The 11,978-nt window shown below is 40.0% G+C and overlaps 1 protein-coding gene across 4 annotated transcripts in view; it reads right to left on the bottom strand.

The window, feature by feature from the left end:
• Positions 1-4,028: 4,028 nt before the first annotated feature.
• RNF180 (ring finger protein 180) overlaps positions 4,029-11,978 on the bottom strand; it is a 135,398-nt gene continuing 127,448 nt past the window's right edge. For 3 of the 4 annotated variants that reach the window (XM_061619077.1, XM_061619066.1, XM_061619086.1), the window contains exon 7: positions 4,029-7,349. In XM_061619077.1, the coding sequence (XP_061475061.1) occupies positions 7,153-7,349 (197 nt within the window). In that variant the 3' untranslated portion in view covers positions 4,029-7,152. Of the gene's footprint in view, positions 7,350-10,534; positions 10,617-11,978 lie in introns of all 4 variants that reach the window. The other variant, XR_009761578.1, reaches the window with a different exon arrangement.

The following is an 11,978-nucleotide window of genomic DNA, read 5'->3' as shown; positions in this document are numbered from 1 at the left end:
GAGGGAAACATTAATAACATGTCTCATTTGCTTAATGCCATCACTAGTACCTACTCAAACAGAAATGTTGTACTGTATCCCTGAAATATGCTATGGCTAGAGTTTTCTGAGAAGAGATTTCTATATATGATCAGCAGCAACCAAGAATGTCAGTCCAGTTTGGTATCAATTGCAACCAGTCTTCAACAACTGCAATATTTTCAAAGTCTAAATAACAGCTGCCAAGTCCAACTTTCAGGGCTGGTCCAGATTTTAACAGTGAAATCCTGTACGTGTTTAACTCAGCAGTTAAGTCCTATGGAGTTCAATGTGGTTGACTCCCAGATGAGTGGGTATAGGATTGCATCTTCAAAACTTCCCATGTGATTCATCTCACCCATTCTGGATACTGAGAGCACATGATACAATCATCTTGCTGAAGCTAAGTAGGATTAGGTCTGATTAGTGTGTGGATCAGAGACCACCTGGGAGGCCCCATGTAATACTACCTTGAGTTTCATGGTTGAAGAAAGACAGGATATTAATATACAAAAATAAAAAAAGGAATGTGTGATGAGATGTCCACCGATACAGAAGTACCTTCCTCAGCCAGTTTTTTCACCCACTTGGACCACAGAATCACCATCAGATAGCTGCAATTGTGTCTCTGGGTCACTAACAACATCCTCCATGAAAATGCATAGGTAAAATCATGGCACCTTATGGGAAAGATTTTGAATGTCTGTGTGACGTCCTTCCCTGGTTCTCCGTCAGGTTCCCACCTGCTTGTGGCTACTGCCTTTCACTAGGCACCACCAGGGATACCACCAGTCCGGACCGTCCTTTATATGGTTTCTCACTCCGCTCTAGCACAGATCTCACTAGATCCCCCTGCTAGGCAGCACCACCAGTCACGTCCTATAACCAATACTCCCAGAGACTTTGCCTGAGTCTCTCTCTAGCTGGTTACTTTTGTGACTGCGTGCTTATGCTGTTCCCAACCCCCTTGTATCTTTATAGATAACGCATACAACTCTGGGTTGCTCTGGATACTTGAATTGTTATTATTCCTCCCTTCACCGCTGCCACCATTAGATACTGTTTCTGTTCAGCCTTGGTAATTACCTTGCCCTCCCTTCTGGTATGTATATCCCCCAGCCAAGGATCAGGCCTTTGGTAAACCAAATAAGTATTTATTAAAGATCAGAAATAACAAGATTAGTTTTAGAATGTTTCACAAGAGTATGGTTTCATCTATTCCTGTTTTGTACTTGACTTATTATTAATCAGAACTCCAACTCCCTCTTTCTCCACACTCCTGACCTCCACCCTCAAACACCTCTTTCTCCACACTCCCAACATCCACCCAGATTCAACTGTCATTCTTCCATTTATACTCCCAGCCATTCAAACGCTCAGCCAATCATCCAGCATTCTACTGCTCATGTACTCCCCCCTCCTCTTTCACTCCACTTACCATATGTCTTCTATATAAACAGCACTTACCATATTTACACTATAAGCAGGAACATCACAGTCTGGACCAGCAAAGATATACTGGCAACCTTGTCATCAGATGGATTTGGTGAAATACATCCTGCTTCAGGGGATAATGTTGCTAAGAATCTGACCAATCCCAAAGACATCTTGCATGGACCCCCTGGTGACCCCATGCATTGGAGCTGGACCCTGCTGAATCCCAGCATCTCATGCTTCACTGCCATCCTCTTAGTGGTTGAAGTGACATCAGGGTCAGCAAGAAGTCCAGAGCCGGTGGAAGAGTGCTCACCTGGCAGTCAGACAGTTTCACTACCAAAGGTCTACTTGGGAAAGGGAAGAAGCCAGAGAAAGATCAGGTGCGCATTGGGATCCATCAGATGGTCAGGAAAAAAGAGGAGCTGCCTACGAGGATATACATCTTCCTGTCTCTCGTGGGCCTTTGCTAGGATGTCAATGCTCAATTGGGTTTTCAAAGGCAGTGAGCATGGGCTTCTGCTCTATTCCAGGGTAGGGGGACTAATAAAGGACACACATGCAGTTGCCCTGGACATCTGGTTTGGTCCTGAATGAGCATCGAATTTTGAACCTTCTGAATAAGAAATCTTCCTGTTTCATCTGTCATGACCACCACACTGAGCAGTGGCTCAGACCCTGACTTTGACCTAGATGAAGAGGGGTCAGGCAGATAGCTCAGGTGAACCAGAAGTACTGAAGGCAGACATATTGTATCTCAACCCAGGCTCCAACATCATTCAGGTCCTTCATAGATAGCATATCCTGAACTTGCAACCCTCCTGAGAATCTAACCTTGAGTGTACTAGTAATTCGTGCCCGCATGTCAGTGCAGGTTACAAACCAGGAGGTAATTAACAGAGATGAGGCAGATTGCTAGGCTCCAGGCCAGAGAACTTCTGCTTTAAGGCCTTCTGCTCCTTAGGAAAGGGGTAGAGCCTGGAAGGACAAAAAGGCCTCAGTTTAGCTCCAAACCTTGTTGGAGCAAGTTGCTAACTTGCAGAGCAATCCAAATCAGGGGAGCCAGCTGGAGGGGGGCTGGCGGAGGAGGAGGGGGGCTGGTGGAGGAAGCTCCGTGGCATCCACTTGCCACTTGGGAGCTGCCGGCCCAGTTGAATGCAGGCTCTGTCAGGAGCTGCATGTGGGAGCCAGAAGGGAAAAGCTGGCTCCCACGAACAGGCCTATCTTGTTTTAGACCCCTTTGTGTATTAAGGGTTTCTGCACAAGGTCAGGAAGAATATTGCTAGCTCTCATTAGCCCGGTCTTCTTGGGCTGCAGTGTCTGTTGGTTTCTGAGCATCACTGCCACTAGACCTTGCTTCAGAACTAAGACTGCTGTCATCCACAGAATGTGTTATCAATTGTAATTAAGACTTGGGTACAGTAACCACCACTGCTAGATATACTAACACTGCACAAACAGATTGTGAAGCACAACAAAAGGGCATAGTAGTGAAATGCCTGGGAAGAACCTATGCACCATCTAAACATATTTTGACAACTATTGTCAGCTATGCCAATATATAAGTGGATACATAAGCTTAAACCTTTGACATGCAGTAGTAACCGATGGGCAATATGAGGATAGACTTGCCCTAAATATTCTTTTGTTTTATAATTTGGAATAGATTTGGATGTACATTTTATTAATGACATTCATTTAAAAAGCACCATGATTACATTCTTACAATTGATTTACATCTTCAAATCTTTTTGTTTTGGACAATGACATTTTAAAAAATCAGTCAAGTCAAGAAAGGCAATTACTTTATTATTTCTTTAGAGCCCCCCCCTTAGCTATAAAGTGTAAAATACATTTTGGCTGAAAATGTACTTCACATTATTCATTATGCTGAGTCAGGAACAACTGAGTCATAGATGGTAACAAATAAGCAGAAAACAAGCTAAATCCTTCAGTGAGGGAAACTGTACTTCAGATCTATGAATAAAGTTTATATTTTTATTCTTAAATAACCCCAAAGTATAACTAATATTGAACATATGGCAATAAAAGAAATCCATATTTCTATAATGGATTGCATAGGAGAAGCCATGTCTGCTTAGCTTTAGCAATGCTGCAACATCAGGTGCTCCAGGGCTTTCAGTTAGTCCATATTTTGCTTTTGAGATAAATGAGGTTAAACTAGTTTGGCCAAAGTTACATATAAAAGCAAAAGGGTGAATAAAACAGTTAATGAGTTAAAATGGAAATCTGTACAAATTTACTGTAGGATGTCAGAGAGGGGGCACATCAGAGAAGGCATGCAGACAGAAGGAAACTGCCAGGGTATAGATTTTAAAAAGGACAAAGCCCTGTTATTTTTAGAATTTTGCCAGGTGAGTTGCGATTAATCTAGCAGAACACCCGTTGTGGTATTGCAGTGATATTTTTGATTAGGATATGAAAGACAGTCTATAGCAGCCTTTCCCAACCAGTGTGCCTCCAGATGTTGTTGGACCACAACTCCCATCAGCCTCAGCCAGCATTGCCAATGGTCAGGAAGATGGGAGTTGTGGTCCAACAACATCTGGAGGCACACTGGTTGGGAAAGGCTGGTCTATAGTCTTGGCAGAGACCAAGATGCTGTGAACATAAAAGTATGGGCTGGTTTGCAGGGAACAGTAAACCATGGTTTACTGCTAAGGGCATGAGCTGGAACAAGGCTCAGTTAAACTGGTATCCCCCCTGCTCCTCTCTTGTGTGGTAGGGGGGAAAACACTTGCAGTATCTAGTTTCACTTTCCATGAATCCTGCTCATCCTTACGTATGAACCAGAGATCATGGTTTAAAATAAAGTCTGGTCAGTTTCTAAACAACACCATTTCAAACCATGGATTATGAAGCTGACTTGTTTAAGTAACGTGCTATCTAAAACTATAAGTATCTATTCTTCAATCTGAATATTTCTCACTTTTCTTGTCTGGAAATATGACAGTGTTGCCCCCTTTTTTAAGCTTTGCATTGAGTTCCTCTTCCTTATTATGTTCATTTTAAAATGTTGTTTTTTACTTCTCAATGCCTGCACTTTGTTGGCCCTCTTTCTCATTATACTAATTCTAGAACTCTGTGTTCCTCTGATAGCAATCTCTTAGGTAGACCAAGGGTTGCATCTGCTGGCTGACTGTCTCACACCTAGACTGGAAACAGATGGGCAGCATTTTCTTGTGGTTAATTCTGCTTTATGTTGTATAACACCCTGTTTTCTTTTAGGCCCTTTAGAAATAATAAATATTATAATATTGTTTGTTAAATTAAGGAATGAGTTGGATCCAGTCATAGTCATACTGAGAGGAGAGGAAATCAATGTGACTAGTTAGTCATAACTTAGGTTCTATTGATTTCAATGGCTGAGATCCTAATGGAGGTTCCACTGGCAAGAGTGTCCTGTGAGCAGAGTTCTGCTAATGGGATAGTCCCACCAGTGGAAGGAGTAGACTGGGTTTTTTTCTGATCTCCTCTTGCTCCTGTAGCCTGTCTGCCCCTTGGAAATCTCCTCTGGGGATGGGTGAAACAGTTTCCTCCACAAACACCAGGAGCCTTTCAGTTCATAGTTAGGATGCAAGCAACGGGCCTACTCTAAGTAAGACAAAATCTGGATCCAACCCTATTCCTGAAGTTGATTACCGAGAAACACCAAACCAATTAAGGGGAAGAAAGTAAAAGGTGGCTATTCTGGATTTTGGCTTTTATATATTCTAATGTATGACTCCAGCATAAAATTATAATTAAAATAATTAAAACCTCTTCCACCAAGATCATGAGGAAGTCTAATGGCAATCTATCTGTGCTGCAATACTTTCAGTTACCTACACTTCCACATATTTGGATTATGTGTATATGTGGGTATTATACAAAGCTGAGATATATACCTGTGCAATACTTTCAGTCTGTTACATGTAAGGGTAGTTTGAACATGAATGATGATAACTTGATGTTTCAACACTTGATGACTCACAGCTAAATGTGTGAGTGGATGCTACTGAAAAACACTGTTTAAACTTTAAAGTAATGTGCAGTAATATGAACTTTCTGACTGATACTTGATCTGTGCTTCCTTATTCATGCCTCAGCTCATGCTGCATGCATCTGTGATTCTATATGAGACATGAACTTTAAAATAACGGGCAAACAACAATGCTCCAACATTGTATGTGAGGTGTCATCATTTATTTATCACTTGATGACACTGACCAAGTCTGAATGTATCATACACTATTAGGGATGGGGTTTGCTGCCTAGTTCCGATCCGCTTATAGTACATCGTTCAATCCTGATTTGCCCTTTTTTTTGTTCCTGCTTGCTTTGGCACTTGCTGATTTGATCCGCTGGGGTTTTTTTTGGTTGTGAAAAAAATTTGTGTATTTTTAATGTAAATGCCTATGTAAATTACCATGGTGTTCCACATGGTTTATTTTTTCCTGTTTATCACACCTGCACACACTGTTATGAATGCATCAACTTAGAAGAAGTTACAAAGATAATTACATACAATTGGGGGGGGAATTGGAAAAAAAACCCCAGTGCTGATTACAGCCATGGCCCTACATAAAAGATCTGTGCCGATTATAGACACAGCCTGCCGCAAGAAATCTGTGCCGGTCTGAAAAGATAGCAAACTGTTGAATTCAGTCGGAATCCGGTATTAAGTCCAATTTAGCGGATATTCTCCCCCATCCTATTCACTATATTGTTAAGCACTGGCATGGGAAGTGAGGTGTAATGTTGCTGTATGTGGTGTTAGAGTAAGCATCTAGAGTGAGGTGTAGCATTTCTCCCAACAGTAATCGAACATGATTTTCTGGGTGTCTTTTAATTGCATTGTTGAAATAGATCCCATTAAGTACAGGTAGCGCTAAAGTGGGTTCTCCTTTGTGTTTCCATAACATTGTCCCTTAACTAATACACTTGGGCAGACTAGTGATTACCTCCCTCCATGCTAGTACTTTGATAGACAACCATAGGAAAAACAAAAAAAAGAGCTAGATTGTCTCTGCAGGTTTGGCCATTCTGGCTACTTCACAGACTGCTCTGGCTGACAAATAACTTCCTTCCAAATCATCTCCCATGTGAACTTAACATAAAAGTTACACTTTACTACACAATTAGGATAACATAAATTCCTAAGGTGGAAAACTGGAGACCCAACACAACTGCATATGATACTGCAAACAAAGTTGTCATATGAGAACATATGTTACGTTTAGGCCTAGCTTATCAGCTTAATGTGGGAACTCCTCCATAGAAATCATTCGTTTTGTGGTGTGATATGGAAGATCTATGTGTGGGATTTGACCTATGAAGACTGTTTCAAACACGCCATCATCATTTGCTGTTGAAGCAACTTTTGGATGACTGTGCATATGTGGATCTGCCCTAATTTGCTTAAAAGTTGCCAATACAGAACCAAAAATAAAAAATAGGGTCAGAAAACCATGTGCCTATTTTAGAATGCGTTAGTAAAAGTACATACTATATACAAATGTTTCTTTAAAATTCAAAGTTCAAAATGCAACAAAAAATCATATGATTAGAAAATGGACAGTTATTCTTGCTATTGTCAATTTTGTACAGTAAACCCAAGCGTCACACATGAATTTTCCATCAGGATATGTCTTGTTTCCATGCCAAATGGCTGAATTAAACAGTAAGGAAAACAAGTCCTTAAAAAGGAAAGAAAAAATAGCAGAGAAAACAGAATACAATGAATCCTATGACCCAATTGATGGAATAAATGTAGATAATCACCATGTCCATGTCAAATCGCAATCCCCGGCTATCATCCTCAAAGTCCATATAATCCATCCTGTGAGCAGCATGTGGGAAATGCCTTCGTGTAAAGGAATCTGTGCTCTGAAAACCTGTAGAACAAGACAAAATGTCATAATAATAGTCACAATTCTGTCAAAAATAAACCCAGGGTAAGTTGAATTGTTTTAGATGCATAGATAAAAATATGGGGGGGGGGAGGAGAGCCATATGCTAATATTATTGTCTGGCTCCATTTGGCCCCATCTCTCCCTCATCTGTCATCTAGCAGCAGGCATTCTACCTGGCTGTAGCAGAATGTTTCCATTCAAACTAGTGAGTATAAGAACTTAGTAACTTTAAGAACTTGTTCATGAGTTTGCTTGTTTTCCTCTTCCCTCCCCATCCTTTTTTCCTTCTGTGTCATGTCTTTTATTTACTTTAATTTATTCACATCATTTGTACACCATAATGTCCTCTCCGTAGTTAACAAGAAAAATTAAAAACAAACAAGAATCTCTAAAAATTAAATGGAATAAATCCAACCACAGTACAAGACTAAATAAAACCAGCAACAGTAAAACATATATTCAATTGGCAGAAAATTAAAAAAAGGTCTTCATCTGGTGCCAAGAAGGCTATAACATAGGAACCTCTCTGGGAATGTCATTCCATAATTGGGGTGCTGCCACTAAAAAGGCTTTCTCTCTGGTAGTCACCCATGTAATTAATTTGATGAGGCACTCTGAGAAGATTATAAGCTTGAGGGAAGGGACTGTCTAGTTTGTTGTTGATCTTATGTAAGTTGATCTCATGTTGATCTGGGAGCCTTTTTGGATGACAAGCAGGGAAAATGTGTTTTAAACAAGTAAATAATATCATAGGTGATAAGATTATGGACTGTACCCAGCATTGTGCTAGTGGAAAGCGGATTGCACAATCCGTATTTCCCAACCCTTCTCCTCCTTGCAGCCCCCTTTGTCCTCTCAAAAGCCTTGTTAAGGGTCAGGTGGACCTACCAAACATTGAGAGGTCAGTTATACAGGGCTGCAGTGGGAGGGGGACAATCACCCCAAATCAGCAAAGGAATCTTCCACCATTGCACAGTCTTCTCTTCTGCTCATGCAAGGCTGGATCCAACCTTATATACAAGGAATGATCAACATAATTTGAGTGTGGTGGTGTGTCTTTATGATAGCTGTAAAAAAAATGTGACTGCTTGATAAACTTTTGCAGATCTTTGTAAAGTGACAGTTTCTGTCATTTGGAATGGTGCATAGTTTGCCTAGACAAGCCACAAAAGAATACAAAGAACCACCTCCTAGTGACCAGTCTTTTATAGGCTCATAATCAGTATGTCTGCATTATTTTAAAAATTCTGATCAAATATGCAATTTTTCTCTATGATATGTGATGATAGGACAATATTGTGACAAAACCTTTGTCACTACAGCCAACTTCCATTTGTATGCCATTTTATTCCAAAGGTTCAACAATCCAAAAATATAATATCTAAGCTGTCCCCCTAAATGCAGCACATGTAGAATTTCTGTTCTAAACACCAAAACAAACCCACTGTCTCTGCATATAATTAAATGAAATGCTTTGAGAATGAAAATGTATTCATTGATATCACATCGTAATTCTCAAATCATGAGAAATAGATATAAAAGGGAAAGATGGCCCATTCTTTCAATTGCCAAACCTGGAGTCACAATAATCCTCACACAACAGTAAAAATGAGACTCTGTATTGTCAGCATTAATCTGTATCATCTGTATTATCTGTATTACCATATATGGAGCGAGAAATGCCAGACATCCAAGCTGGATATAGAAAGGGAAGAGGCACCAGAGATCATATCGCAAACATACGATGGATAATGGAACGGAGCAAGGAATTTCAGAAGAAAATCACCCTGGCTTTATAGATTACAGCAATGCCTTTGACTGTGTAAATCATGAAAAACTATGGAATGCTTTAAAAGAAATGGGGGTGCCACAGCATCTGATTGTCCTGATGCGCAACCTATACTCTGCACAAGAGGCTACTGTAAGGACAGAATATGGAGAAACTGATTGGGGTGTGAGACAGGGGTGCATTTTATCACCCTATTTGTTTAATCTATATGCAGAACATATCATACGGAAAGCAGGATTGGACCAAGATGAAGGAGGTATGAAAACTGGAGAGAGAAATATCAATAATTTAAGATATGCAGATGATACCATACTCTTACCAGAAACCAGTAATGATTTGAAACAAATGCTGATGCAAGTTAAAGAGGAAAGCACAAAAGAAGGACTACAGCTGAATGTCAAAAACACTAAAGAAATAACAGAGGATTTATGTAACTTTAAAGTTGACAATGAGGACATTGAACTTGTCAAGGATTATTAATATCTTGGCACAATCATTAACCAAAATGGAGACAATAGTAAAGAAATTAGAAGAAGGCTAGGACTGGGGAAGGCAGCTATGAGAGAACTAGAAAAGGTCCTCAAATGCAAAGATGTATTACTGAACACTAAAGTCAGGATCATTCAGACCATGGTATTCCAGATCTCTATGTATGGATGTGAAAATTGGACAGTGAAAAAAACGGATAAGAGAAAATCAACTCCTTTGAAATGTGGTGTTGGAGGAGAGCTTTGCGCATACCATGGACTGCGAAAAAAACAAATAATTGGGTGTTAGAACAAATTAAACCAGAACTATTACTAGAAGCTAAAATGGTGATTCTGGGGTTATCATACTTTGGACACATAATGAGAAGACATGTTTCACTAGAAAAGACAAACAGAAAAACAGAAAAGGAGTTCTGGGGAAAGCAGAAGGGAGTAGAAAAAGAGGAAGACCAAACAAGAGATGGATTGATTCCACAAAGAGAGAGGTGCAGTAGTGGACTGCAAACCCACTAAAGCACTTATTTCTATACTTCTGATATATGAAGTGGACTTTTTTCCTGAATTAAAAGTGATACCACAGCTCTCTCAAAAAGCACCCTTTCAGCAGTTATTAATCCCGTGCTCTCCTTCTCAGAGTACGCGCTTCGGTGTGAGTCACTGTTCTGGCATATTCCCCAGTTGGAAAGAGGCAAGCCCAGGCCATGCAGAGGTGTTACAGGCAGCCTTCTTCTCCAGGGGCTGGTCATTGCCTCTGCATCAGGACTGATTTAAAAATCCATTATGGGCACTGCAGAAACAGGGCAAAATTACCCACTCCCACTGGAGGCCGGCTGGAAGGAAGCATGCCCAGAGCCCCACAGAAGCCTTTCATTTGTTGATTTGTTTCTCACCATGGTATGGTAGTTCTCTTGTCAGTCATCTGCTCCCCCTTTCTCCACTGCCCCTTGCCTTTTCTGACTTAATTTTTTCCTGCTGAAAAAAACAAATCAACATAGTATTGATATATTTTTAAAAATATGTCAATACCAATATTTCAGAAAATATCAATATCAACCCGACTTCTTTTCAACCGCCAAACTTTAGGAAGCTGTGGGAGCGGGAGGGAGTGGAAATACTGCTCAGGTCAAAAATATTTGCACATGCCCAGTAACTGAGCAACTGGAGGAAGTAAAACCGATCTCTATGTATGGATGTGAAAGTTGGACAGTGGAAAAAGCGGGTAAGAGAAAAATTAACTCATTTGAAATGAGGTGTTGGAGGAGCGCTTTGCATGGACTGCGAAAAAGACAAATAATTGGGTGTTAGAACAAACTAAACCAGAACTAACACTAGAAGCTAAAATGATGAAAATGAGGTTATCATACTTTGGCCACATCATGAGAAGACCTGATTCACTAGAAAAGACAATAGTGGGGAAAAAACAGAAGAGAGTAGAAAAAGAGGAAGACCAAACGAAATGGATTGATTCCATAAAGGAAGCCACAGACCAGAACTTACAAGATCTGAACAGGGTGGTTTATAACAGATGCTCTTGGAGGTCGCTGATTTATAGGGTCGACATAAGTCATAATCAACTTGAAGGCATATAACAACAACAATTATCAGATCAGCTTCTCCTCAAATAAATTTGATCCAATATGTTAGTTAGTTTTTTTAAGACTTCTGCTAGATTTTAAATCAACTCTTAAAAGTTTTTAGAGTATGTTTGTGATGGCTTCTTGGCATTAAGATATCCTAAACAGCACTACAAAATGTGCATCGAGATTTTATTTCATCTATTTTATGTCATACCATGAGAGGAATGAATCTGAGTGACAACGCTCTGCCACTGGGATGAAAACTATTTGCTTTCCACATATAAATCCTCTGTATACAATACACTCTCCAGAGGACTCTAATCAAGTTGGCCACATTTGATTCTATTTTATTTATCTCCACTGTTATGGCAAATATAACATAAATATGCCAGAGGGGTATTTTTGCATCAACAACTTTGAATCATCTTGTAATCACTAACAAAGCACAATCATGCAAACATTTAGCGACATTTGTTGAACCTGTGACATTAAGTTGCTTCAGTTGAGAAGAATTAGATAAACAGATGTAATCCTTGATTTGTATCTCGGTGTGATGTACTCTAAACCAACCTGTCTAACATTTAACGTAGATTAGACTTTATAATGTAATCATTTTTCATTCAAGAATAGCCATTTCATTACTGTAACTGTTCCTGCTGGTGAAATCCACAGTGATACATCTGCATGAGCTAAATCTTTGACCCAATTCCCCCCCACCAAACATGAGGAAGCCCCCTTGACTTCAAAGAGTGAAAGA

Source organism: Rhineura floridana, chromosome 1 (genome assembly GCF_030035675.1).
Source record: "Rhineura floridana isolate rRhiFlo1 chromosome 1, rRhiFlo1.hap2, whole genome shotgun sequence".
Classification (NCBI taxonomy): Eukaryota; Metazoa; Chordata; class Lepidosauria; order Squamata; family Rhineuridae; genus Rhineura; species Rhineura floridana.
This window is presented reverse-complemented; position numbering and strand designations above follow the sequence as displayed.